General features: G+C 36.5%; 1 protein-coding gene across 8 annotated transcripts in view; it reads right to left on the bottom strand.

Moving 5' to 3' along the window:
* smtnb (smoothelin b) overlaps positions 1 to 26294 on the bottom strand; it is a 78276-nt gene that overhangs the window by 35955 nt on the left and 16027 nt on the right. For 4 of the 8 annotated variants that reach the window (XM_084413681.1, XM_084413680.1, XM_084413679.1 and 1 more), the window contains exons 2-9: positions 24577 to 24734; positions 24384 to 24462; positions 22007 to 22085; positions 21817 to 21893; positions 13294 to 13363; positions 7456 to 7910; positions 5115 to 5169; positions 3037 to 3549 (exon numbers count right to left, since the gene is read on the bottom strand). In XM_084413681.1, coding sequence (XP_084269807.1) covers positions 3037 to 3549; positions 5115 to 5169; positions 7456 to 7910; positions 13294 to 13363; positions 21817 to 21893; positions 22007 to 22085; positions 24384 to 24462; positions 24577 to 24734 — 1486 coding nt within the window. Of the gene's footprint in view, positions 1 to 3036; positions 3550 to 5114; positions 5170 to 7455; positions 7911 to 13293; positions 13364 to 17176; positions 17288 to 21816; positions 21894 to 22006; positions 22086 to 24383; positions 24463 to 24576; positions 24735 to 26294 lie in introns of those variants that run through there. The other 4 variants (XM_084413683.1, XM_084413682.1, XM_084413684.1 and 1 more) reach the window with 2 other exon arrangements.

The following is a 26294-nucleotide window of genomic DNA, read 5'->3' as shown; positions in this document are numbered from 1 at the left end:
TTAATACGGTCAAACGGTGTACTGTTGTTAACATTTATACATTTTTATTAACTAACATAAGCAATGGTTAACCAATGCTGTAAAAATGTATTGCTAATTAGCTGTGTTTCCATCCAAAGCTGCAACTTTGACGACAGACTTTGGCTCAGGCATTTCAGACGCTGTGCACCAAGATCGGTCAAGCTGGTTAGTCCAGTCGCGCAAAGTCACATGACTTTTTTTGACGTTTCCATCATAGTTTATGCTCATGTATTCTTATCGGACAAAGTTACTCTATGGCTTTATAGTCGCTAGTCACCATTCACTTTCATTCATAAAGTAATAAATAGCAACCAATAAAGTGTGACCAAATGCTACGTTCCTCGGAAAAAGAAAAACAATGGTTTCAGATGATATGAGGGTGCATACTGGGTATACGATGGATTTTTTGGGGAACTATCCCTTTAACTACATTCATAAGTACACTAAAGTGACATCCGAGTGAAATCCACTCCCACTTAAAAGAACCACAAGTTTCCACAAAATAGATTCTCTTAAAGTTTATATGCAAAGCCACTAAATAGGTTTACTCATACATCACTTGAATCATGGAGGAGGAATGTATGACACTCTTTCATTTTAGGGTGAAATTTCCAACATGGCTGCCAAACTGAGAATATGCACAGCTTGCACTCCAGATCGCTCCATCAGCCCACTCGCCATTCCTCATAAAAACATCTGTGAAATGCATAGCACTGCTGCTTTCCAAATAACCTGGATCGTCTTTTAGCCATTGCTAGCTTTCCATTTTCCAGCTGTCTAGGCCTGTGATCTAGGCAAAAATCCATAATTCATAAGGAAGTCTTTTAGAATCATCATTTGAAACCAATCCTAATGTACCATAATATACATTTCCATACAGAATTCCAACACAAAACTTAAAAAGCTAGATATTTCGCAGCAAATTCAGCAGTTCACAACAGGACCATTATGATTAGCACTAAGACTAAATGTCCCATAGGAATTTAAAGGAGGAAAAAATGATTTCCTTTAACTCTCTATTAGCAATATGCTAATCAACACATTACAATAGATTATACATTAACCAATAGGGTTCAAAAACACCTATTTTGAAAAAATAGGACCTTAATTTCTTAGGACTGGCTCTGTTTTGAATATTTTACACATTCTTTTGTATGTCTGGACTAAGGAGATCAACCAATCTGTGTTAATAGGCCCAGCAGTTGGAAAACACTGATCTGAAGATGTCAAGGTATAGTGTTCGCGAGAGTGCCGAACTCGCTGGGCTTCCGCTTTAGAGATCGACAGTCTTAATGATTATAAAGCTTTCTGTATATTACCCATTCACAATCTGAATGCAAGTTTAGTTGTTCATGCTGCTCAGTACACTGCAAAGTTTCTGGATTGAACACTGTATTTAAATGCACGATTGAATTGGAAACTGTGATGATTGACAGTGGACGAGACAAAAATGGGACTTATTTTTTTAAAGTACTTCATTCAAAAGTTTTTCGCTCTGGTACCAAAACTGGTACAGAGAACCACAAAATGTTACTGGTATTGGTAGCGACTACTAAAATGTTGGTGAACCCTATAAGATTCATTATGAGAAATAAACTTCACTATTGTGTATTGCAACATTTGGCACAGCTGATTTCAGAGCCTCACTCGTATCAAATCAAAAGATAATAACTACTAAAGGAACATTTAGTCACTGCTACAAGAAAAGTAAGTGTTAAAGGGAAAGTTCACCCAAAAATGAAAATTAGCCCATGATTTACTCATCCTTAAGCCATCCTAAGTGTATATGGCATTCTTCTTTCAGACGAATACAATCGGAGAAATATAAAAAAAATGTCCTGGCTCTTCCAAGCTTTTATGATTTCTAATTTTCTAACATTACAGTAATGTAATTTATTACTGAATTTTCAGCATCATTCCTCCAGTCTTCAGTGTCACATGATCCTTCAGAAATCAGTCTAACATGATGATTTGCTGCTCAAGAAACATTTCGGATTATTATCATGTTAAAAACAGTTGTGCTGCCTCATATTTTGGAGGAAACCGTGTTACTTTTTTTATTTTTTTATTCTTTGATTAATACAAAGTAAATTCTTCAAATATCTCTTTAAAAAAAAAATCGTAGTGACTCCAAACTTTTAAACGGTAGTGTATATTTTTTAATTATATGTACATTAATTTATTTACCCATAGGGTTGGGAATCGAAAAATGTATTCCAATTCTGGAATCGGATACTCGTTATAAAGTTAAGATTTCAGTTCTGCTTATCGATTCCTGTGTGCACATTTTAATGTGCTTTTCAACCATTCAAGCACAAGATGACGTGAACTAGAACTCAATTCAGAACTCGCGCACTGTTGTCTGTTCTGGGCACATCCAGCGCGCGCACAGAAAGCAGCTTCTCATACGGTCCGAAAATACTGAACTGAGTTTTCTTTCGAGTCTTCTTGCGCTTCAACAGACAAATACACAAAAAAATTATGTCAAAATATCTTGCAAAAGAAAACGTGTGTAAAAAGAAAACTATACAGTGTTAATTTACATTTGATTTACATTTCTGAAAAAGTATTTATTTGTGCTATCGATGCTAATTTGCTTATATGTTCTTATTGTACGACTGACTGTATGCTTGTCTTTAATAATGTTTGAAATATATATTAGGTAGTCTCGTTTATAAGTTAGTTATTCTTTAGCCTGCTGATTTGTGTTCATGGTATTCAGCTGCAACAGAATGTTTTGCAAAAAGACACAGAATAAACAAGTTTGATATCTAAATGTTTGACTTTACTATATTGGAATCAAAACTGAAAATCGATAAGATTCAGAATCGATAAGCAGAATCTGAATTGCTAAATTTCAAACGATACCCAACCATATTTACACATTTGGCAAGAGTTTTTTTTTTTTTGCTAATGTACACATTTTTTGTTTGTTTATTCAAACCCATCAATTCACCCACTATTGTTTTGGACCCAAACCTCAGAATTGTGTACATCCGTGTTTGTTTTGCTTACCTGTTCTCTTTGGAGCGGCAGATGTGCTGATTCGAGGAGTCATGTTTCCAGCTGAAGAGGACGATGACAATGAAGAATGTGAAGCTGGGTTTCGTCCATCTCTGATCTCAATGCTGAGGAAGGTCTTCATGTTGGACTCGGGTTCACCCCAGGTATCGTGGGTCCCTGAAGACGCTTCTCCCTCAGGAGTCTGCACTTCTTCTGAACCGCTACACGCACGCCTGACATTTTCAGTGCGACCCTGTGAGTCGCCCACTGTGGCGTGTGATTGGTTGGAGGAAAGCTTGGGCTGGGCTAGCATATTCTCAGTGGCATTCCTCCCTTTCTCCGGGATGGAGGAAGAGCAGGACAGCGTGTCCCGGGATCTCTCTGCAGACACTGTGTTTGTAGAATGAGAAGAACTGTGGCCACTTCTAGGTATATTCGTAACAGGTTCTGCGAACTTGCGCATCCGGTCACGAACAGAGTTTGCACGAATGAAGGGACCGGAGTATGAGGCTTTGTTTTTAAAATCTGGAAAGAAATAAAAAACAATTTGGTCCCATGTTATATTAAGATCCTTTAACAACTATGATACTCTGATACAATGCACTTATTGTGTGTACATACATGTTTTTACATTGTACTTTTGTATTTAGAAAATACCTGCATGTAGTTCATTTCTGTTGACCGTTCCCTGACACCTTAACCAACCCATACCACCATATCCCTAACCGTACCCGTATCCCACCTCAACAGCAGTGCAAGTGTTTTGCAATACAACATCAACATAATCAGTACACTGAAACTAAGAATTCACTGTTTGGTCACACCTTAGATTAGGGTCCAATTCTCACTAAGGTAGCTGTTAAGTTTAGGTATTGAGTAGGTTTAAGGGATGTAAAATATGGTCATGCAGAATCACATTTCTAAATTAAAGATTTTTAAAGTTAAAAAATTTTTTTTTTTTGATTTTCAGTTTTGACAGCAAGAGCTACAACATTTAAGTGGATAACAGATCTCAGATCATTTGGATTTGATGAGAAATGTTAATTATTAAATCGTTGACATTTGATTGTAGACTTTGGCATCTTGGGAAATATGATCTGACCTCCGTGAGAACTCTTTTGAAACTCTAGAGGAGTCACATGTTACAATACGTTTTTTTGCCCTGATAGAAGCAAGGAAGTGACAGAATAAAAGGGCTAGTTCAACCAAAAATTTTAATTCTGTCATCAATTACTCACCGTCCAGCATTGCAAAGCATAAGCCTTTCATATTTCTTTGAAACACAAATTAAGTTTTTTTTAATGTAACCAGCAAGATTTCTGTCCCTCCACTCAAAGTCCATGCAATTAAAACTTGACGTTTCAAAAAGAATGTATATGTATATACAAATAAAGAAATGTATGTGTATATATATATATATATATATATATATATATATATATATATATATATATATATATGAGCGGTTTAATTGAAGTCTTCAGAAGAGACATAATCGCTTAACATGATGAACAGATTTAATTTAGGCTTTTTGTCATATAAACACTGATTAACGCACTCAAATATGCCTAACTATCCTTGATGAAATTTTCATTTTAGGTTAAACATCCCTTTAATCAGAAGTCTTCACTTGCCATCCATTTAATTTCATTGTGCCAAGAAAAAACAACTGTGATTCTAAGGTTATTAATTCCATCTCTTTTGGGGTTTTTCATCCCTTCGGGTCATGCAGGATGTTTTGGTTTCTTCAGAAGGGGGGAGGAGACAGGAAAGTCTGATTAAAGCACTACACCGGACCGGGCCCCTAAGACTGTGAATGTGGTAATGGCCCTATTAGGTCATAAGGAAGAGTAAAGATCTTGGGATACGGCCCACTGACTGTGAGAGGATGACATCTCAATACTTTAAACAAAAGCAGAAGGACATCAACTTGCTGCTGGGCAACTATACTCCCAGGTATGCAATATATGCAAGTTGGATTTGAATAGAGAAAGTGTAAATATTAACTTATTTTAGGACACAGGCTAAATCTATTACTAGGCAACCTTCAGCTGTAGTGTATGTTCATGAGGGCATGCAGAACTGCTCACCTGTATCCTTGCCGTTAGAAAGAGAAGTCAAGAGATCGTCTCTACCTGACGTAACCTGAGGAAAATTCATTCAAAATTAACTTTTCGTAGCATTACATGAAACATGGCACAACATATATATATATAAAAAATTATTAAGCAGTAGAAACCAGTGGCAGCGTTTCACAAAAACCTAGAGTATGGCATTCCCTCTGGGCATAGGCCGATATATAGAACAACGACATTACCGAACGATATACCTCACACTATACCAAAAAAAAATGCACGATGCACTATTAACTCTATTACACTATAAATTAAAACTCACAGTGAACAGCATTAAATACAAAAACACATGCCTTACCTTTTTGTTGCAGTGCAGTTTTTATTGCATAAGTGTAACGTTCTGCTGACAGCACTACAGTCCTATTTATTTTATTTATTTTTTTGCTGCTTCCATTCTCCTGATTGCTATTATTTAATTTCTTCGTTAAAAATACATCCAGGGAAGACTGAATAGGCCTGTTTCTTTTCATTTTTACTCAGTATCTGACAGCTAATCAAAAAGACGCGCGATTAAGTGATGCAATAAACTGCGGCTGCGCGCACTCACTCCACACAATTATTTTTATAAAAATACTTTTGCAATAATGTATTCATGTATGTGTTCATTTAAAATCTGCCATTGTGTTTTCGACATTGTTAAAATAATAATAAAAACACGTTTTTTTTCCTGAAGTGGGATCCAATCAGAGAAGTCGGCGTTAAGATCATAAGAGCAGCGCTCATCTTATCTTCACTTATCGCGTGTTTTTTACTTCAAATTTTATTGCACTGAAGTATGAAGTGGGTAGGAAAAGTCACAAAGTCTCATGCCGTTTGGATGAAAGGAATTTCATAAATAAATAAGCCCAGATTTTACAGTGGGAAACCGTGTTGAATTGCTACAGCATCATATTATGTAAACTGCATTTATGACAAACAAAGAACAACACAGATGCATATATATCATAACGATCTATCAATAAATGCACACACGTTGTCCTCTGCTTTTGTTCTGACGCTGACGAATTAGTGTACAGTTAAGACTTCTTTCAAAAAAAATGATAAAAAATGTTACTGACCCAAATTTTTTAACAGTAGTGTATTTATACTATATTATAAGATTTGTAACGGTATGTTGTAGCACATTGCTACAGTATATGGCTGCTAAAGTGGTTATGAGCATATTACTCTGTAGAATCTATAATCTGGCCACTAGATATGGCTCATATCAATGTAAGTATAAGAGATTTGTTTGCTTGTTTTATTATCAGCCAGGCCAGAATTGTAATAGCAACACACTCTTTAAAAAGCAACAGAATATGAGGTATTGTGTCTGTTGCACATGAACCCTAAGTGAGGAATAGTAATAGTGATGGTTAGTGATTCTCTCTCAATCACATCTGAATGTGATGAAACTGTTATGAGGAAGGTCTGCGCAATTGGTGGATGGATTACACTAATTAAAAAAATGATTCTTCAAACTTAAGGTATAAATTAAACCGATTACTGGCGTTTGTTTTATAGGAAAACACTATTTCAGTTTTTCTACTTCAAAATTTCATGTTTAATCCAATGGGTTACTTGCCATTTATTTGTACTTTTTGTAAAAACGCAAAACGGTTAAACCAATTTTCGGTTACACTTTATTTTAATGTGTCTGCGTTACAGTGTAATAATGAATCATTTAAAGTGCCCCTGTGGTGAAAATCAAGCTTTTAAATGTTGTTTATATGTCTATGTAATGTTTTTAATATGCTTTAAGACAAACCATGTGTAAATTCATAAGTCGACGCCATTGCTGAGTATTTCCTCCTTAAAACTGCAGTGAACCAAAGACAGTCTCAAAAACACGCTTTGAAATCGCTGGTGTTTCTGACGTCACAAACTGCCTTGTAACCAATCAGATCAACGTGTAATCGTCAACGAGCGATCTCTGAGCTGAGTGAGTGAGTGGAGGCGGGGCTCATTTGCATATTCATAGAACCGCGTATACTAAATGAGGCAAGAGTGTCGAGTTACATTCAAGATATTTTAAGGCATGAAGAATTTATTTTTATTTTCAAGGAAAAAACATTTAAATATGTCATTTTGGTGATCAAAGATGAGTATTAAGGGATAAAATTATTGATAATTACTATTTTAATTTATTGATAGTTACTATAGTAACAACATATAACATGTGTAACAAGGACACTAAAATAAAATAAAGTGTTACCCAGAAGATAAAACAGAACAATCTCAAACAGAGACAAATAGTACCTCCTGGTGGAACAAACAGGGCAAGCGTTCCCATCAGACACCTTTCCCTTCTACTCACCTTCTGTGCAGCGAGGTCTTCAGGTCTTTTACTGCTCATGTTCAGAGTGAATTCTTGTGAACTTGTTCTGCTCCGAAAGTGAGTCGTCTCCACGCCATTGTCAAGTTTCTTCAGCTCTTGATCCATCTGAGGATCCTCTGAATTCAGGCCAGGCAAAGGTGCACTCGCTCTCACTTCTTCCCCATCGGGTCCTGAGCGTGATCTTTGGTTCCTGGGATGATCCTCAGCAGGAGACAGGGATTCGTGACTGCGATCCGAAGCGCTGGAATTCAGTCTCATTCTCTGATGAGAGCTGTGGCTGTCACTCGACTCTCCGGAGTCGCAGCGCTCCCGGTATGAAGGAATGACTTCTGATGAGGGCGAGCCATGTTCACATTGAATCCGTTGGGTCAGAGGGCAAGAGACTTTCTCTCTGACCAAAGGATCTAGAACTAAAACCATGTCGGGGTTCGAGCCTACAGCAGAAGAGACAGATGCACAACTTTAAGTACACTATTACAGGATCTTTCAGGTTAGAATAAGGTGTTTTCACAATTGAGTCTTCTTTAAAATACCAACCTCAGAGCAGTTTAAGTGGACTAAAAAGAGAAAGTCATGTGCGCTTTGTAAACCATGGGTCAGTATTTCTGCCTATGTCACGCGTGACCTTTCAACGTGATGCGTGAAGTCGTGGAGGCACATCACAGAGCTAGTGCAAGACGAGTATTTGTGGTTAAAGGGGTGGTATAATGCCCTTTTCACAAGATGTAAAATAAGTCTCTGATGTCTCCAAAGTGTGTGTGTGACGTTTTAGCTCAAAATACCCCACAGATATTTTTATACAGCATGTTAAAATTGTCACTTTTTGAGGGTTAGCAAAAACACTGTTGTGTGTGTCCCTTTAAATGCAAATGAGCTGCTGCTCCTGGCACAGGAGGCGGAGCTTCAACAGCTTGCACTCACAGTCATGCACTGAAAATCTCAAAAACGTTTAGCCTTTTATGTTCAAACCGGAGTCAGACAATGATGGAGAGACTCAAGGAGTCACGACATGTAGACAATATTTCTGAATGGTTAGTTGATGAATTTAATGTAGCTTATGTGTAGTTATCTTCTAGTCATTGATTAACACATTCTGTCATGATAATCTATAAATCAAGTTCCCGGGGGCAGGGTTTATGTAAATTTTAGTGATGTCACTAACCCAGAAGCAATGTCTTGTAGTCCCTACCAGCCGTTTTTTGTAGTCCTTAAAAAGTTATTCTGTGTGTTAGTTTGTCTGAATGAGACTAGCAGTGAGCTAGATCAACATTAGAATAACATACTGATCATATTCTAACATTTCATCATGTTGAGCTATATAACATTGATTAGTTTTATGTACATTTGCTCACCTGTCCAATAAAGTACACACAAGAGCGGCGTCTCTGTCAAGTCGAAGTTAGTCGCGGACGCTAGCTCTCGGCATCTCGAAAACGCCACGCTGATATTGATCCTCGTTTTATTTCTCCTTTTGTCCCAAAGTCTGCTTGCCATGATCCATAATGTTTGAACGAAACAACAACAGCGTGAGCGTGCCGCTAGACGTAACGCAGTTGACGACGTCTGTCGCCATGGTTACTATAGCAGTACGAGCGGAAACCAGGGATAACGCGGATATTACGTCATTGACAGGCGACAAGTGGGACAGGGCGACACGGACGAGCCATTATTTAAAATTGGAATTTCTCTGAAATTAAAAATCTTTGGGAACTTTTGGGATATTGTAAGGAAATATATCACACTGTGCAAGTGATTTTTGGATATTTTATTACTAAATTCTTACATATTGTAGCTTTAAACGCATCTTGTTAGTTTTTAAAAATATACAGGAATGGAATCAGGAACGCAACGATCCGATTGTATTGTAGTCAAGGCATGGCTCAACCTTCACTGAAGACTCATGGGCATTACATGCATACTGAATGTATGAATACTGCACACTGAATTTCTTTCAGGAGACTTTCAGGTTTACATTAGCATGTATGGTGAAATACTAGTTCACTCCCTCTATATTCTCCACATATAAAAGCAAATATATGCAGCCAGGCACAGACAAAACGAACAGAACGAAGCCAAAGGAATGTCAGATGGTTATTGTAATGAGCTGTGCATGCTGGGTGGAGATAGGACATTTCCGTTCACATTTCCTGAGTATATGCACACTCAGGGCAAAGGCTGTTTGGGGGAACAAGGACACAGAAATCCAGACAGAGAATACATGGTGTGCACAGGAAGTGACATTAGCGTCAAACCTTCAGTCGAGAGCCCAGTATCAGCTAAATATTTGTAAAATGTGCACGTAGCAGCTCAAATTTGAAGATATAACTAAAATGGGCTACTTTATACAATCATAATGGCCTTAAATTATCCTATATTAAGTGATACAAGGTATTCCTCCTGGTTCTGGAAGCACTGGAAACTTAAATAAAAGTATGTAAATCTATGTTTGTATGATATTCTTTTCTTTCAGTTTCTTTTCCTTTGTGATATTGACCAAAGGGTCTGGAATTAAGTATTAATAATAATAATATTATTATTATAACACCTGATTTTTTTCTTTCATTAAACATGTGCAGCTGTTATCGAAAGTTTCCAAGTTTAACCCTAAAACTGGCAATGTGATCTGGGTGTAACATAGTTTTTGTCGTCTTTTTTGGGGCGTAAGAATGATTTTTTCATCAAATCCTTTCATCATTTATCACAGCCTGGTCTGTCTTGAGTATGCTAGTCACATGATTTGTTTAAAAAATGTTGTGATTAATTAGTCAGCCTGACCTAAATCCAACATGGCTGCCAGTGGTGCAGGACATTCAGATTTTGAGATAAGTAAATATATATTAAACTTACTTTTCTTTTGAAAAAATAATACTAACACTGCTAACATTAATTATGAACATTGTCTTAAGGTGCTGAAAAAGAAAATTTATAAAAATGTTGTTCATGTTGTTATTTAGCACGTTTTGAAATATATGTTACACCTGAGTCACATTGCCACTTTTGGGTATAAAAAAGGGATTAACTTTGAATTCATTTTTGTAACAATCTTTGTATTCTGAGGAATTTTTTTTTTTTTTACAAATTATAAAATGTACAGGTTAAACTGATAGAGCCTGTCTGTCTTGAGTATGCTGGTCACATGATTTGCTTCAAGTTATCTGTGATCAATTAGTCAGCCTGACCTAAATCCAAAAACATTTACCATTTTACCAAATTTATTTTACCATTTTTATGGTAACGCAATGTCCGATTTCAAAACGGTTTTCACAGGCTGAATCTTGAGTTTGTAAGCTTTCCAATGATATATAATATGTCAACATTATATGAGTTGAAGTATAGGATATAATTGGTTTAAACATGCAATGTCAGTTACATGTATAGATTTGGTCCTTCTTTTATACCCTAAACAGTAAACAGGCAATGTGATCTGGGAGTCACAACTCATAACATCCAAAATACATAACATTTTTCAAAAGTTCTTTTGGATATGATTTACTTAAGTCCAGATGATATAAAAAATGACATGAAATTATTTGTTGCTTATTTTCTACTCTTGCCTGTTTAAGGGTTAAACCAGAGACACGAGACATTTTTATAGTGCGGTAAAAGCGACATGTCAAAATGCCGATCTGACTGATAGTACTTGAGAGATTCACATTCACCCGTCGGTCACACACTCCAGCTGTAATGAGAGAGAGCTAATGCTCTTTTAAGGTAACAGCGTTTCTGAGCAGATCCCTGTAATTTGTAGGAAAGCGGTCCTGCCGACATCCTGATACTTTTCACATCTGGTCAGGAAGTATCGCTCTGTTTCCACCATTCTCAGATCTCAGAAGGAGCAGAGCAACGTCTGTTGCTTTTAAGCTGCTTAGTCTACAGTACGTCTTGTGTTATTTTCATCGCTTACAGAGTCAGGATATACTCCTTAAAAGGCCTTTTCAAAGAATGTTTTCTTATTTTAAAGATTTATGATCGTCATGAATGTTAAATGGTACATTTGCTATTCAAAAACAAATGAAATACGAAGTGCAAAAGTGATAGCTTGCAACTTCAACTATATATAGCATAAGAACAATCAGAAACTCCCTTAAATGACCCTCTCCACTAAATTAAGAGTAAGTGAATATAAATGACACATCTTAGACGTTTAACTGTGAGGTCTTTAGAATCTGGTCCAGTCAAGTGCTTAATTTGATCACCATCTTGTCTGCTTTGTTTACCACAAGTGATGTGGCAGGCAATGAAGTTAAGAGATCCAAACCCCAGACGCATTCTTCAGCTTCAGCACACAGAACGGCTCTCCACACTCTCAGACAAATGCTAGGCTATAAAATAGCGCATGTCAAACCCAACAAAGTCCCTCAATCATCTCTTTGGATAAACCGATGTGTTTCAGCTGGTATGGAAAACAGGTATTACATACGCACTGCATCTTTTGTTGAAAGAACAGCTCACCTAAAAATTAAACGAACTCCAAAAATGACAACAACAAAAAAGTACTAGTTCATCCGACACTATATTTGTAGAAGTATTAGATTAACTATATGTATATTAAGTCTTTCATCACGTTTTCATGTAAATTGTGTATACTCAACACCAAATAGGATTTGTATGGTAGCCCATTTCTGCCACACAAGATTTTTATGAAAGAAAATTATGAAATATTAAGTCGACATTTTTTATCTAAGTGTGATTAACAGTAGTATCAAATTTTTTATCTCAATTATGACGTGATTGTCATAATTTTGACTGACTTTACACTTTTGTTTTATCTCATAATTATGGCTAAATGTGTCACAATTTTGACTTTTTCATCTTTGTCATAATTATTACTCAATTTCAACTTCTCAATTATGATTAGTGTCTTAATTTTGACCTTTTTTCTCATAATTATGACTATCTCATTGACATTTTATCTCATTTTCAACTTTTCATAATTATGATTTAGTTTATCACAATTTTGACTTTTTTCTTATAATGACTTAGTACGTCATAATTTAGACTTTTTATTACATAATTTTGATTTTTTTTATAATTATGATTATCTCATAAACATCTCCTTTACCCAGGAATAAATAATTGCCTGAAAGAAATATGTGACTTATTCCTTTAACATTTAATATTAAGAAGATTATCCCAATTTAACTTACTTTTAGTTAAAAGCCTGAAATACCACAGTATTACCATCTGACACCATCACTATCCCACCGCACGGTACGATCTTCTAAGGGAAATGGCCAGACAAGAAATAATTTTTGGATAAAGCAGCAAAAACATTCAAACAAAGACAGTCTCCCTTTATCTGATCTCTAAATGTCTTCAACTCAAAATGTGTCCTCTGACCCAAATCTTCAAAACACTTGCAAGACAAAAGCCCGTCTCCTCCCCCAGTCTCTTCCCTGTCCTGTCCAAACCCCAAACTTCCTTTGTCTCCATCTGAACAACAAACAGTGGCTTCCCAAAATGTCTAATTCCTGCACTCATTAAGGCCGTCTTTGCCTGGCCCTGCTCTCACCCTGGCCAAAATTACTGGGTTGAGCAGCTGAGTAAGGACCACTAACACCACAAATGTCAGGGTCACAGGAAAGGAGTTTTACTTCAACAGACTGTGTGTCTAAATATAGGGTTGACCTGGTGGGGGGGGGGGGGGGGGGGGGGGGGGGTGAAAGTATGTTTGGCAGACATAAATGAGCTTTACATCTCTACGGGCGCTGAACAGCCGTAGTCCACCTTGGTGTGGAGCGTCTCTATTCTTTTTTGCAAGATTAAACTCTTTTGTCAGATTGTATTAAAGTGAATGTTTTGTGTGATTTAACTTGCCTTCTCTGTGGTTCTCAATTCTCTCTGATTGGCTGATGAGCTCTTCTGCCTTGATGTTATCCTGCCCGCCCTGCAAAATATAAACAAACAGATTCATTTTCTTCTGAAGCCCTATTCAATGACCAAATCATACAGACTCAGAGAGCAAGATAAATGTGGCCAACACACAAAATTGCAGTTCAATAGAAATTCAACCATCAGAACCGATTTGGGATTGATTTGGGCTCTACCAAGCAAGACAGAACAACTAATTGGTTAGAGCTGCACAATTCTGGATATAGATATAGATATATATTGGTTTGTTTATTTATATTGGTTTTATCAGCTATACAAAACAGTATATTAAAAAATATATGTAATTAATTTAAATTAATTGATTTTTAAAAACTGAATGAATGATTCACACTCCGAAAAAAAGGTACAAAAGCTGTCACTGGGATGGCAACCCCTTTAAAAAAGTTCTCATATGTACCATTTATGTACTAATTTGTACACTTTTGGTACCAATATGTACCTTTAAGGTACTGATATGCACTCTTTGAGTATAAAGGTGTAGCTTTTGAAAGGGTTCTGGACTAGTGACAGCTTTTGTACCTTTTTTTCCTGAAAGTGTTCAATGACTCGCTCATAAAGACTTCACTTGATTCATTACTGGATGACTCAGCGTTTTTGAACGAATCTCTTGAATGAATGATTCAATGACTCGCTCTCAGTCTCCACTTTGCTTAAGTACAATAATATTGCGGTTACAAGCTGTGTACAGTTTAAACTACCTAAATTACTCCACTAACAGGGGCTACTCTCTTCTGAACTCGTCCCTCACTTCATTAAAGCTCCAGAAAGGGTTGCCAGATATCATTAAAAAAAGCTAAACTCGCCTCAATATAATAAACAGACTTGGCAAAACTGTACCAGGGGAACATAATAAACTAGTATTACTAATATCCTAAAACATTTAAATGGCAGGATGTGTCATTTATTATTAATACAATAGTTCAATATGAAATATTTAGATTTAGCCTATTATAAATTGATTTAAGTAATACAATAACATGACACTGAACAAAAGAATTTATTATACAAAACTTTATTTAGAGTTTAATTACTAATATCAATCAATTGGGGGCACAGGTTTTTCCTCGTATATGAGGAGGACAATACATTAATTTAAATTAAAATCAAAATTAAGGATCAAATCTAAAATCAAATCTATGCATACATCAAACCGAAATCTGATTCAAAATTCAAAATTGAGAATTGATTTTTTTAACCGAATCGTGAGATTCCAAAAGCAGATAATTTCAATTTTAAGCAGCTGATGCTCGTTCAAGTGCAATATATATATATAAGAATATAAACAAATACAAATAACTCCCTCAAACACGTGAACCAGACTGAACCTTTAAGTCTTTGAGTTTGTCTGCAAGTTGTAAAGAAGGCTGAAGGGACTAAGATGTTTATTGTTAGCTTAACGCTGTGGACTTTAAGTCTTTCTGGCTTAACGGTGATTGTAACAGGATTAACAGTTATATGGTACAATAAAGAGCAAACCGCAGTTAATCAGCAGCCCAACACAAACAGAAATAATCAGGCCTTACATGAGGTCATGTGTCTGAGTGCGTCTTTGTTTTAGCCCAGCTGAAGTCTTGAGGGAACCATTTAAACCTAACATATGCAAATTACCATTTTGTCCCGCAGTAAAGCTGCGAGATTTTACTTGCAAACAAACAGCAAAGCATAATTTTTCTGTCGGTAGAAAACAGATATAAGACACTGCTTAGCCAGCAGTCGCATCCATCTTTCCACACTATAATTACAAGATGCTTGCCATGAAAACACATGAGAAATGGCTTTTTCTGAAGTACAGATAAAGGTTGCCGTTAAAGAGACATTTCACCCCAAAATAAAGATTCTGTGACTGAAGCGGTCTTAACTTTTAGCCTGTTCCTTACACACTCACACTTTGGTTATAGTGCCCGAGTTGCATGAGCAACCTTTATTGTACTTTTTTGTCCTGTAGGAGCTTGAAAGCCCCAGTGATAAGCTTTTTCCATGATAAAAGTAAATGGGGACTGGGGCTTTCAAGCTCCTAAAGGACAAAAAAGCACAATAAAAGTTGCTCATGCAACTCTCCCTCCACAGACGAAAGTCAGTCATGTTGTATGTTGTAAGTCACACAAGGGTGAGAAAACTTACGAGTGATTTTTATTTTTGAGTGAACACTGATTTCAAGCCTCTATGCATGTGTATGTGGTCGCTCCTTCGTGACAGGTTTAATTTTTCCTCTCACGATAAGTCATTCCAAAAATCGAGACGTATGTGTGTTATCCAATCATTAATGGTGAGGAACGACCCTTATTATACTTGTGAGAGGCACATATGAGGTGTTTCTGGGTGTTTCTCCCTCATATCTGCTTCGAGGTCTTGATTGTGGCAGTTCTTTGAGGTTTAGAATCCAGTATTCCTGTAATTCTTCTGTCTTTTATGAATTTAATAAAGAACTCTGTCTCGTATTCTGTCCAAACACACCGCGTCATCTACGTCAGGTGACCTGTAAATGCGCAAAAACTGTTTCCATTGCAGTTTTGCGAAATATTTCTTTTTCGAATTGCCTGAAAAACCTCCTCAAGCGAGCGTAAAAACGCTTTTGCGATAAATAGGAGTTTTTGCGAAATTGACGTGTTTCCATTGGGCGTATATTCAATTCGCAATTTCAATTTGCAGGGAAATGGAGACGCGGCTTGAGACTCTCACAAGATCTCTGCTTCTCTCTTCTTGCATGAAAAACATTTCTCCTCAAATGCCACATAAAGCTTTACATCTTCTAAATTGCCCAATTTTGAGGTAGCTGAGCGCACAAAGCTCATAAGATCTAGTGTGTGTGAAGCATTTTCCATGAGCGTCTGGATAAGTCTGGTGAACCACACACACCCTTAACTCATGATGAGTGAAATACAGTAGCAGGGCCCGTCATTTTGGCTCCAAAACACACACACACACATGAGATGAAGAGATCATACACCACATTCACTGAATATCCAACAAAGACTGGGAGCTTGACTGCCCATCTACAGGTCCGTTTCCCTTTGTCTCGCTCAAACAATTCGAGGGAAATTTCATTGTGCATTTTTAGATTTATTTAAATATTTTAGCTTCCTATGTTTATAATACATATACATATAATAGACACTACAGTTCGAATGTTTGAGGTCAATCTTTTTTTTCTTTTTTTTTGCAAGGATGAATTAAGTTGATCAAAAGTGACAGTAAATTATTTCTTTTTTAAATTAATGCTGTTCTTTTAAACTTTCTATTCATCCAAGAATACTGAAAAAAAAAATGATCATGGTTTCCACAAACATATTAAGCCGCACATCTATTTTCAACATTGATTATAATCATAAATGTTTCTTGAGCATCAAATCATCATATTAGACTGATTTCTGAAGGATCATGTGACACTGAAGACTGGAGTAATGATGCTGAAAATGCAGCTTTGATCACAGGAATAAATTACATTTTACAATATATTCCCATAAAAAACTGCTATTTTCAACTGTAAAAATATTTTACTATTTTACTGTGTTTTTGATCAAATAAATGATCCCTTGATTAGCAGAAATCTTACCAACCCCACGTGTGTGTGTGACACATTATATGTGTGTGACATACACACACACACACATTTAAAAGAATATATATATTATATAAATATATACATACTTAAAATGTAGTTCATAATTAAAATGTTATGAATGCTGTGAATTCATTAAAATGTATGCCATTTAATCCATATTAATAAAACAATGAAGTGGAAACTTATGGCAACAGCACAATATTTACAGTAACACATGATAAAACCCTTCATGAAAGAGCCATTTACCTTCTTCTGGAGTTCCTGTATGAAGCTCTCAGTCCACACGTGTGTACGGCACATAAAACGCAGCACTCAGTCACTGAGCTCCGGCTACCGTACACACACACACACACACACACACACATAATCACACTGGCCACTCCCCCTTCTTCCTGACCACTCCCACTATCTTCCTCTCCACATCCCACCCATCCTGGTTAACTCACGTCTCTTGCCTCTCATTATATTGCAGGTCAAAAGATAAACCACAGCCATGGACCCTCAGATTCAAACTTTGCACCTTCATGTGTCATAAAAATAAATCTAGAACTGTCAAAATAATTATTTGTATTTCAGGGAATCTATTTTTTATTACAACAACTTCATATTCAGAGCTTTATAAACAGTCTCTAGATCTAATAATAATTTAAAAGTTCATATACTGTATGTATGTGCTCATATATGTTCATATACATATACTTCATATGCTATAATATGAAATCTCCAGAGTCAAAATCAGCGTCACACTGGAGTCCCGTGATTCCCAAAGCCAATGTTTGTACACAGGAAAAGATGTCAAACTGAGATATAACAAAACGAAGCAAACAAAACATGAAAGCACAAACGCACAGACCTCATGTCACAGAAGGAAAACATGAGGGAATCACTCAGACAACACACAGGAAAAACATTCATACTCGGGAACAAAAGGAAAACATTGTATACAAAGCAGATGTAAATGTCAAGACTGAACAAGAGGCCATTCTTCTATTCAGGACGGTTTTTGAACACATTTTATCTGTCATTTGTGGCACTGTATTGCCACTGTTAAATATGAAAGATAAGGCCAATAAAAGTAATTAAATCAGTTTTTTACTGTTATCTTTATTCTCTTTCAAGTATGAAAATACAAAAAATATTAAATCAAAGCTAGCTTTATTATATTATGTTATGTTAAAACACTATTTCCTCACTTAAAGCTATTGTTTATCTACAGAAGAACTAAGAATTCACGTCGCATCTTTTGTGTTCTCAAGTTTGTTATTTTAAATGTAGACGGTCTTGCTTTGTGACGCGCTCGTTTAAAAAAAATCTCAACTTCGCAAGTGCACAGCAGGTCATGTGACAATAACCAACCAATCGGCTTCACCCTTTCCACAACAACATTAAAAGCTCAGCGTAGATGGAGGAACGGCTGAACAGGGTGATATTTGTTTCTCTTCTCTCCATAAATAAATCTAGATCTAAATCTTCCTCGTAATGAACACACGTCATGTGATCGGCCCTCTCTAGGATACAGTGCATGGACTGCTTTCTATGATGATTCTGATTGCTTTATTTCCCCCACTTTCATTATAATAAAAAGGAGCAGCGTGAACACAAGGAGAGTCAAACAGGTTTTAGGGCTGCACGATTAATTGAATAAATAATCAAGACTGTGATTGCTGCTGTGATTCATGTGATGATTACAGTAATGACAACCGGTCCCAATTAGCTCGTTTGACTCATTGTGATGCACAGACGAGTGTTTTATGTTTCACTTCAGTTTATAGTGACACGCAGAGAAACATCTGACAATATCTGCATGTACACTAACATTTTTATTTTATTTTTGCCTCATTCATTCATAAAGCTGGATATCTCCATCCAGTCTGAAAAGTGTTTTCGCCTGTAAAGTATATTCCGGCTCAGTATATTTTGTAACGTCCTAAAACAAATGGTAATGCCATGTTGGTAGATTAGCACCTGTAGAATTTCCTTTTGTTGAAAGCCCAGATAAAAGTAAAAAGCTACTAATTTGTGCAGATCCATGTCCGAGGCAGTTCGAATTCACGAACGCATTTCTTTACACAGACAGACACACACACACACACACACACACACACACACACACGAGTAATGAATTGGAAACACTCGCTCTGCGCCAGTGGATGCGCACCGTTATGAATGCCTGTGCGGCAATGTGAAACAACGGCAAGCACACACGCAACTTCTATGGAAGACTTTATTCTCGAAATGTGTCGACTTTGATCTCGAAATGTGTCGACTTTGATCTCGAAATGTGTCGACTTTGATCTCGAAATGTGTCGACTTTGATCTCGAAATGTGTTGACTTTGATCTCGAAATATGTCGACTTTGATCTTGAAATGTGTCGACTTTGATCTCGAAATGTGTCGACTTTGATCTTGAAATGTGTCGACTTTGATCTCGAAATGTGTCGACTTTGATCTCGAAATGTGTCGACTTTGATCTCGAAATGTGTCGACTTTGATCTCGAAATGTGTCGACTTTGATCTCGAAATGTGTCGACTTTGATTTCGAAATGTGTCGACTTTGATTTCGAAATGTGTCGACTTTGATCTCTAAATATGTCGACTTTGATCTTGAAATGTTTCAACTTTGATCTCGAAATGTGTCGACTTTGATCTCGAAATGTGTCGACTTTGATCTCGAAATGTGTTGACTTTGATCTCGAAATGTGTTGACTTTGATCTCGAAATGTGTCGACTTTGATCTTGAAATGTTTCAACTTTGATCTCGAAATGTGTCGACTTTGATCTCGAAATGTTTCAACTTTGATCTCGAAATGTGTCGACTTTGATCTCGTAATTTTAGCTATATATTTTTTTACGGATGTTTTATAAAAATAAAAATAAATCGCTGTGGTTCAGGGCTTCCGTAGGTTTTAGGGCTGCACAATTAATTGAATAAGTAATCAAGACTGTGATTGCTACTGCTGTGATTCATGTGATGATTACAGCTTAAGTAATGACAACCGGTCCCACTTAGCTAGTTTGACTCATTGTGATGCACAGATGCGCATTTTATTTTTCACTTCAGTTTATAGTGACACGCAGAGAAACATCTGACAATATCTGCATCTACACTAACATTTTTATTTTTAAGTGTCTTCTGTTTTCATGTAAAAACTGTAAGAACTGAGAGAACAACAGATGCAAAAATAACAGGGCCTTATACAAGAACACTGGATTAAAGGGTAATTTTGATCTGAGTAAAAAGAATCTTGTGAACGGCATATTATTTGCCATTGAACTGAGCATCAGCTGAAAGAAGATGGGTGGGAAGTTTTGCATTAAATTTCAAATGTTGATGGCAAACTCATTGTTACATATCCTGTGACATGACAATAACCTGTGCCATATTACCATAGCAGGCTTTTTTCCTCATTGAAAAGCTGCTTATGAAGATATGATACCCTATAAGTGAAGATATGATCACACTGGATCTCCTTATACAGATGTGTCTTTCTTTCCCATTGCTAAAACACGTCACATTTGGTTACTTGTTATTTTCAGTCAGCGTACAAGGCATTCAGTTGGATATGGGTAATATTACAGACAAGTATGAACTGATACACAGGTAAGCGTGCTGATGTTTACTCAAAAGTCTCGCTGAGATAATGCCTGAGAAAGAGCAATGGAAAGAGGAGTAACTTGAGGATAGAGAAATGAAATAAATATGAGGAGTGGAGAGGGACAAGGGCAGATTAAGGTGAAGGAAGCAGCACATTTTTAACATTCTCCACATTTCAGTCGGTGGAGAGATCTGTGTTGTTAACACATTAAAGTCATTGAAGGACAAAGGTATGTGTGTGTGTGTGTGTGTGTGTGTGTGTGTCATAGGAAGTTGGAATGAAAAGAAAGTGAAAGCAAAAAAAAGAAAGACAGGATAGAAGGTTGTTTACATATTCAGTACACCTATTTGCATATTAAAAAAAAAAAGATGTTTTGTAATAATGTAATTATCGTTTTTTTGAATGTTGATTATTTTCCCCATATTCTCCATTGTTGCAGCTCCTCTCTTCCCAGTCTGTCAGTAACGCTCTGTTTAGTTCCTGTCTCTATGAAGCCCCTCCTTCTGAAAAGCACACTGTGCTCTGATTGGTCGGCTGGAGCAGTGTGTTGTGATTGGTCGAGGGCTTCGAGTGTGTTTGGGAAATGTCCAGCCCTTTACCATAACCGCCAGTTTCAACACACTACTAACTAACTCAACCAGGCCCCGCCCCTTTATTCTGCATATTAATTATTTAAATGAGGAATATTGTGACGTGTTCGTTCCCGGAAGAAACTCAAGACTACAATGAATGTTTCAGGGATTTCAGAAACAGCAACACTACACACTAAAGAAAGTTAAACATGGAAAAAAGCATAACAAGTCCTCTTTAAACAAACTTATAATAAAGGTGCATTTATCTGAGCTTGAGATGTCAATAAAGAAGTGCACAGTGATATGCAATTACATTCATTAAAAACATTTCAATATATGTACTTGGATTTTTGTGATTACATGTGTAAATTATTAAATAAATAATAATAATAATAATAAATAAAAATATATATTTTTATTATAATATATATATATATATTTTTTTTTTTTTTTTTTTTATTATTATTATTATTATTATATAATAATAAATATATATATATATATATATATACACAAAAAAATCCTAACCCAATTTAGGTTCCTATTAAATCCTATTTCCCACTATAATTGAATTCATGAACTTTTGAAACGGCCAAAACAATCCCCAGTTGAGCGTCTACAGATTGATCTCTCCTCATTCCACATTAAGCCACAAACTTCAGCCTAGTTATCCCTGAGATTTACTGCTCCTGATATTCACCACGCCACATTTACTCACCTGCAGGTCAAAGCTGCTTTGAGGATTTTGTCGTCGCTCTGTTCTTTGGCCAGCGGTCTGAACCTTCTCTAATGCTCCTATGAGAATGAGAACGGGGGAATGTAAACACACACACAGACACACACATAGACACACACACACAGACAGACGTATAGAGATATTTTTCCAGCCCTTTAAGATGCAATCTCACCTCGTATCTCCTCATCTCTCAGCCGGCGAATGGCTGCCCGGATGAGTTTTCTCTCTTCATATACACTGGTGCTTTGTAACTTGAAAGAAAGAAAGAAAGAAAGAAAAATAGAGGGCAAGACACAAAAACGGTAGTTAGGTTGACGTGACTGATATTTAGACCCACACAGAATGTGCACCCACAGAATTCCACAGAAAGAAAATCTTGGTATATTTCCACAGAATTCAAACAATTCAATGCAACTGGTCTCATACAGATTGGATGAACTGATGAAGTGTAGTACTCTCAGCTGTTTAACACATTTACCAAATTTAAATAATTTCTGCATTTTTGTTACCGCAAAGAACAGGGCAGAAAAACGTACAAGAAATACTGGCATTAATGTTGTAATAAGAAAATAAACTACTGCAGATTTAATAAGGGCTGCCCCCTAATAGTCGACTAGAAGAGGTTTGGTCGATCAACATTTTATTAAAGCAACACCAAAGCACTTTTCCTCTTCAGTCCTCCTACAGGTTGGAAGTGGAATTGTCCATTACCGCTGTCGTAAATAATTTAGCCTACCGCGGCCTACTGTCGCACGCACGCTATTTGTTTATCCAGCTCCGGCTTTGGAAATAACAATGTCCACAGACAAGGTAGAGTATGTTGCATGATTTTATGAAAGTATGATGTATTGCGACATCAGAAACAAAGAAAAACTAAATAATGACATTATAACGCTTGCCGTAAATTAAGTCGTTACATGTGTAGTTTCTTATGTCTCATTCGAACTACAGATCCGCTACCCGATCTGGCAAACTTGCATAGTGCGGTTATAGCCGATAGAGGGCCGCAAAGCGAATGCAGAAGTGCCGTTCACCCTGTTACGACTTGATGAACCACTGAAACGATTTTGGAAACATTATTTTAAGGTACAAAATAATCGTTGGTGTTGCTTTAATTGCAGAAAAAAATCTCCACATGAAGTGGCGAAGTCACACAGTCCGTGACGGACAGATCTTTAACGGAAGAAAATCCAAACATTCATCGACCTCAACTATGGCTTATCACCTGAAACATGTAAGTAGTAGCAACTTTACAAGTCCGCTCGATCTAATGTTAACCTCGATAAATGTGCGCTATTATTAGGCATATATTCAAGTGTTTGTGTGGAGAGCGGGCGCTTACTGCATGACATACAGGCACCGCTGCGATCACTTGCATTTAAAATACCCCGTGATTTTTCTGTAATTTTCGGTCCCTGTAAAGGGTCTACTTTTATTTCTGTAAACTCACAATAGCAACAAAACATTGTGCTTTTGTAAAATAATGAAAACAGTCAGGATGCGCTTTCTGCCGTCTTGGTCTCAGTCACGTCACAACCGAACCGAAACTCAGTGTATACTTGCCTCACAGACATGAGAAATATACCTATAGAAAGCTTGAAATGTCTACTTTTATAAATAAACCAATTCAATTGGAAAATAAATATTCTCAGATTATGTAATCCGTATGATGACGAGATGACGAGTCAGCATTGTGACTTAATCTCTGCAGCCAAGAACACAGAAAACATTATCAACAAATTATTAAAATGTTTAGACCGTCTCCTCCTGTTTTTTCACGACACACTCATAATCATTAGGTTTGCCGGTGCACTGTGCCAAACTTTATGCATGCATTTGAGCGCTGATTAGGCCTATATGCTCATTATTATGATTTATGTCTTATTAATAAAAACGTGCGATTAGTCGACTAATCGCTTAAATGAACGACTACTAGTCGACTAGAAAAATCTTTAGTCGAGGGCAGCCCAAGTTTTAATACACAGGCGAATCGTTGTTATTTATGAATGAGATCAAGTGGGTGTTTGAATAGAAAGATCACAATCTTTTAACGATTAATCGTGCAGCTCTAATAGAGACCGGACCTCTAGGAACTTTAATCGAACACCCCAGGTATATACCATCTTACAGGCCAGCATCTAATTGGGGCATTACTGAAAGTAAGAGTACATTTACATTTCACTGAAAACACCCCATCATACAGAGAACTGTATGCAATTTGCATGTGTTATTTGACAGCGTTCACAGATTCACAGAATTTATACTTTAGTCAATTTCCATTAATTGCTTTAATCAGGAACAATATACCTTTTATACATAGAACAATAAAAGTTTAACCTAAACCAATGGGACTTCATTTGGATTGGGCTCATTGCAGCCTTTTGTTTTACACCAACAAAGAACTTAAAAGTTTTAAACTTAAACTTAAAACAACATTCCATCCAGGGCAAATACACTTATCAACCATCTCCAGAAACGCCCCTAATGTTGACAGGAACAACACAAGAGAATCATCAACAAACACTTTATCTCTTTACACATGTCCTTACCAGTCTGGTAAGTTCTTCAATGTCATGTATAGCCTGAATCTTCCCCGATAGCATGTCTAAAGAAGCTGTCAAATCAGGACTGCAAATACAAGCAAACAAGTTCAGATTCAAAATGTAATTCGCAAAACTTTTCATTGGATTTTATACAACATATTTTTGCATTTCAGATTATATTAATAAAATCTCTTCATACCAGCACTGGTTTTCTTTGTCCTCATGTCTGTGCTGATGGGCACGTCTGAAGCGCTTACTGGTTAGCGCTGCCTCCATTTCTTCAATCTCACAGCGCCGCAGCTCCCGAATCGCTGTCCGGATCAGACGCCGCTCGTCTATATCGATAGTTTTATCGAGCTGGGGAAACAGAGAGCAAGCAAGCTTAAAGTATGTAAAATATTATTTTGGGGTCAGTGGGGTAAAGCTGTGCCACTTTTTACTTACATTATCCTCTAAACACAGGGATCCGAGATAAAAACAATTATATTTAAAGATATGCATGCTACAATTTGAATGTTCAAATATATATTGAATACAATTTGAACACTCCTTGAAATAGATTTCATTAATTTGAAGACATTTGGAGTAATAATATTAACATAAATGAGCTACGTGTACAAAAAAAAAAAAAAATTTTAATGCATTCTTCTATTTTGGTCTTATTTTTGCAGCACATTACTGACATTTTCTTATATCCATTCATATTCAAGCCTGAAAAGGATTAAATAAGAAGAATATTTCAAAAAATAAAATAATTGTAATTATAAAATTGTATTATTCTTTTAATAAATAAATAAATCAATAAAAAATTATATATATATATTATTTTTAAAATTAATTACTAAATAGTTTTATGGTAATTAGCGAACATGCATGATGTATATTTTTAGATAAATTTGTTTTGACAATTTATTTCACTTGCCTTGTATAAATACTTTGCAAAAATGATTAAAAGTATCACACATTTGTAGTTTTGTCCTCTCTAAATACCTAGAATACCAAAATCGACAGCTGGCGGTAGATCACTTTCCTATTTAGCACCAAAACTTTGTCCGGGAAGCAGACACATGAATCTGTCAGTTCAAATCTAGACTAAAAACACATCTCTTTGACCTAGCATACACGTAACACATTATAGACCTCTATAATTCAATGTTAGGCTGCATAGATTAGGTCAGCCGGAACCGGGAACACTTCCACGGGAACAAATCAATCAAACAAAACTAACTTTAGCTGGACAACAACTTTATCCTAGAGCTGCTGTAAAGCCAAAACAATCTCTGCTACTGTAATTTCCTATTATCACAGTAAAGCTGCTTTGAAACAATCTATATTGTTAAAAGCGCTATATAAATGAAGGTGACTTGACTAATTGAGAACATGACCTGGAATGTCCAGATAAAGACCCAAAAGCAGGTCATCTGTACAGCAGGTGAATAATAAGGGCTCTGTATTCACTCTTGAGCAGCACCATCCAATCAGTATAATCTGTGAATGCTCTACAACAGAGGCATATTTGCAGAAAATCTGCTGTTCTCAAATTATTCCAGTGCCAGTTGGTAGTTTTCTTCAGTATGTTTAGATTCGGCACATGTAAAATAGCTTGTCATGTGCTAGATAATCTTTACCCATATTAAAGGGATACTCCACTTTTTTGGAAATAGGCTCATTTTACAACTTTTTTACAACCTGAAAATAGGCTAACTTCCGTCAACATAACCAACGTGACAACCTGCTTGCCGGCTGAAACTACACAAACTTAGTCCCGGTCACGTTGGAAGTGACCGAGCTGGGGACTATTTTCAGGCGCTGCGTCATATCATTACGCCTGCTGGACCCATGGTACGGCAGCAAAGTTTCTTGATTATTACGCAGGAATGAGAGTATAGTTCCTAGCCATATCAGCCTAGAAAATCA

The sequence above is a fragment of the Rutilus rutilus genome, assembly GCF_951802725.1.
Source record: "Rutilus rutilus genome assembly, chromosome: 7".
In the NCBI taxonomy this organism is placed as follows: domain Eukaryota; kingdom Metazoa; phylum Chordata; class Actinopteri; order Cypriniformes; family Leuciscidae; genus Rutilus; species Rutilus rutilus.
Note: the sequence above shows the minus strand (reverse complement) of the source record. Positions and strands in the feature narration are given on the sequence as shown.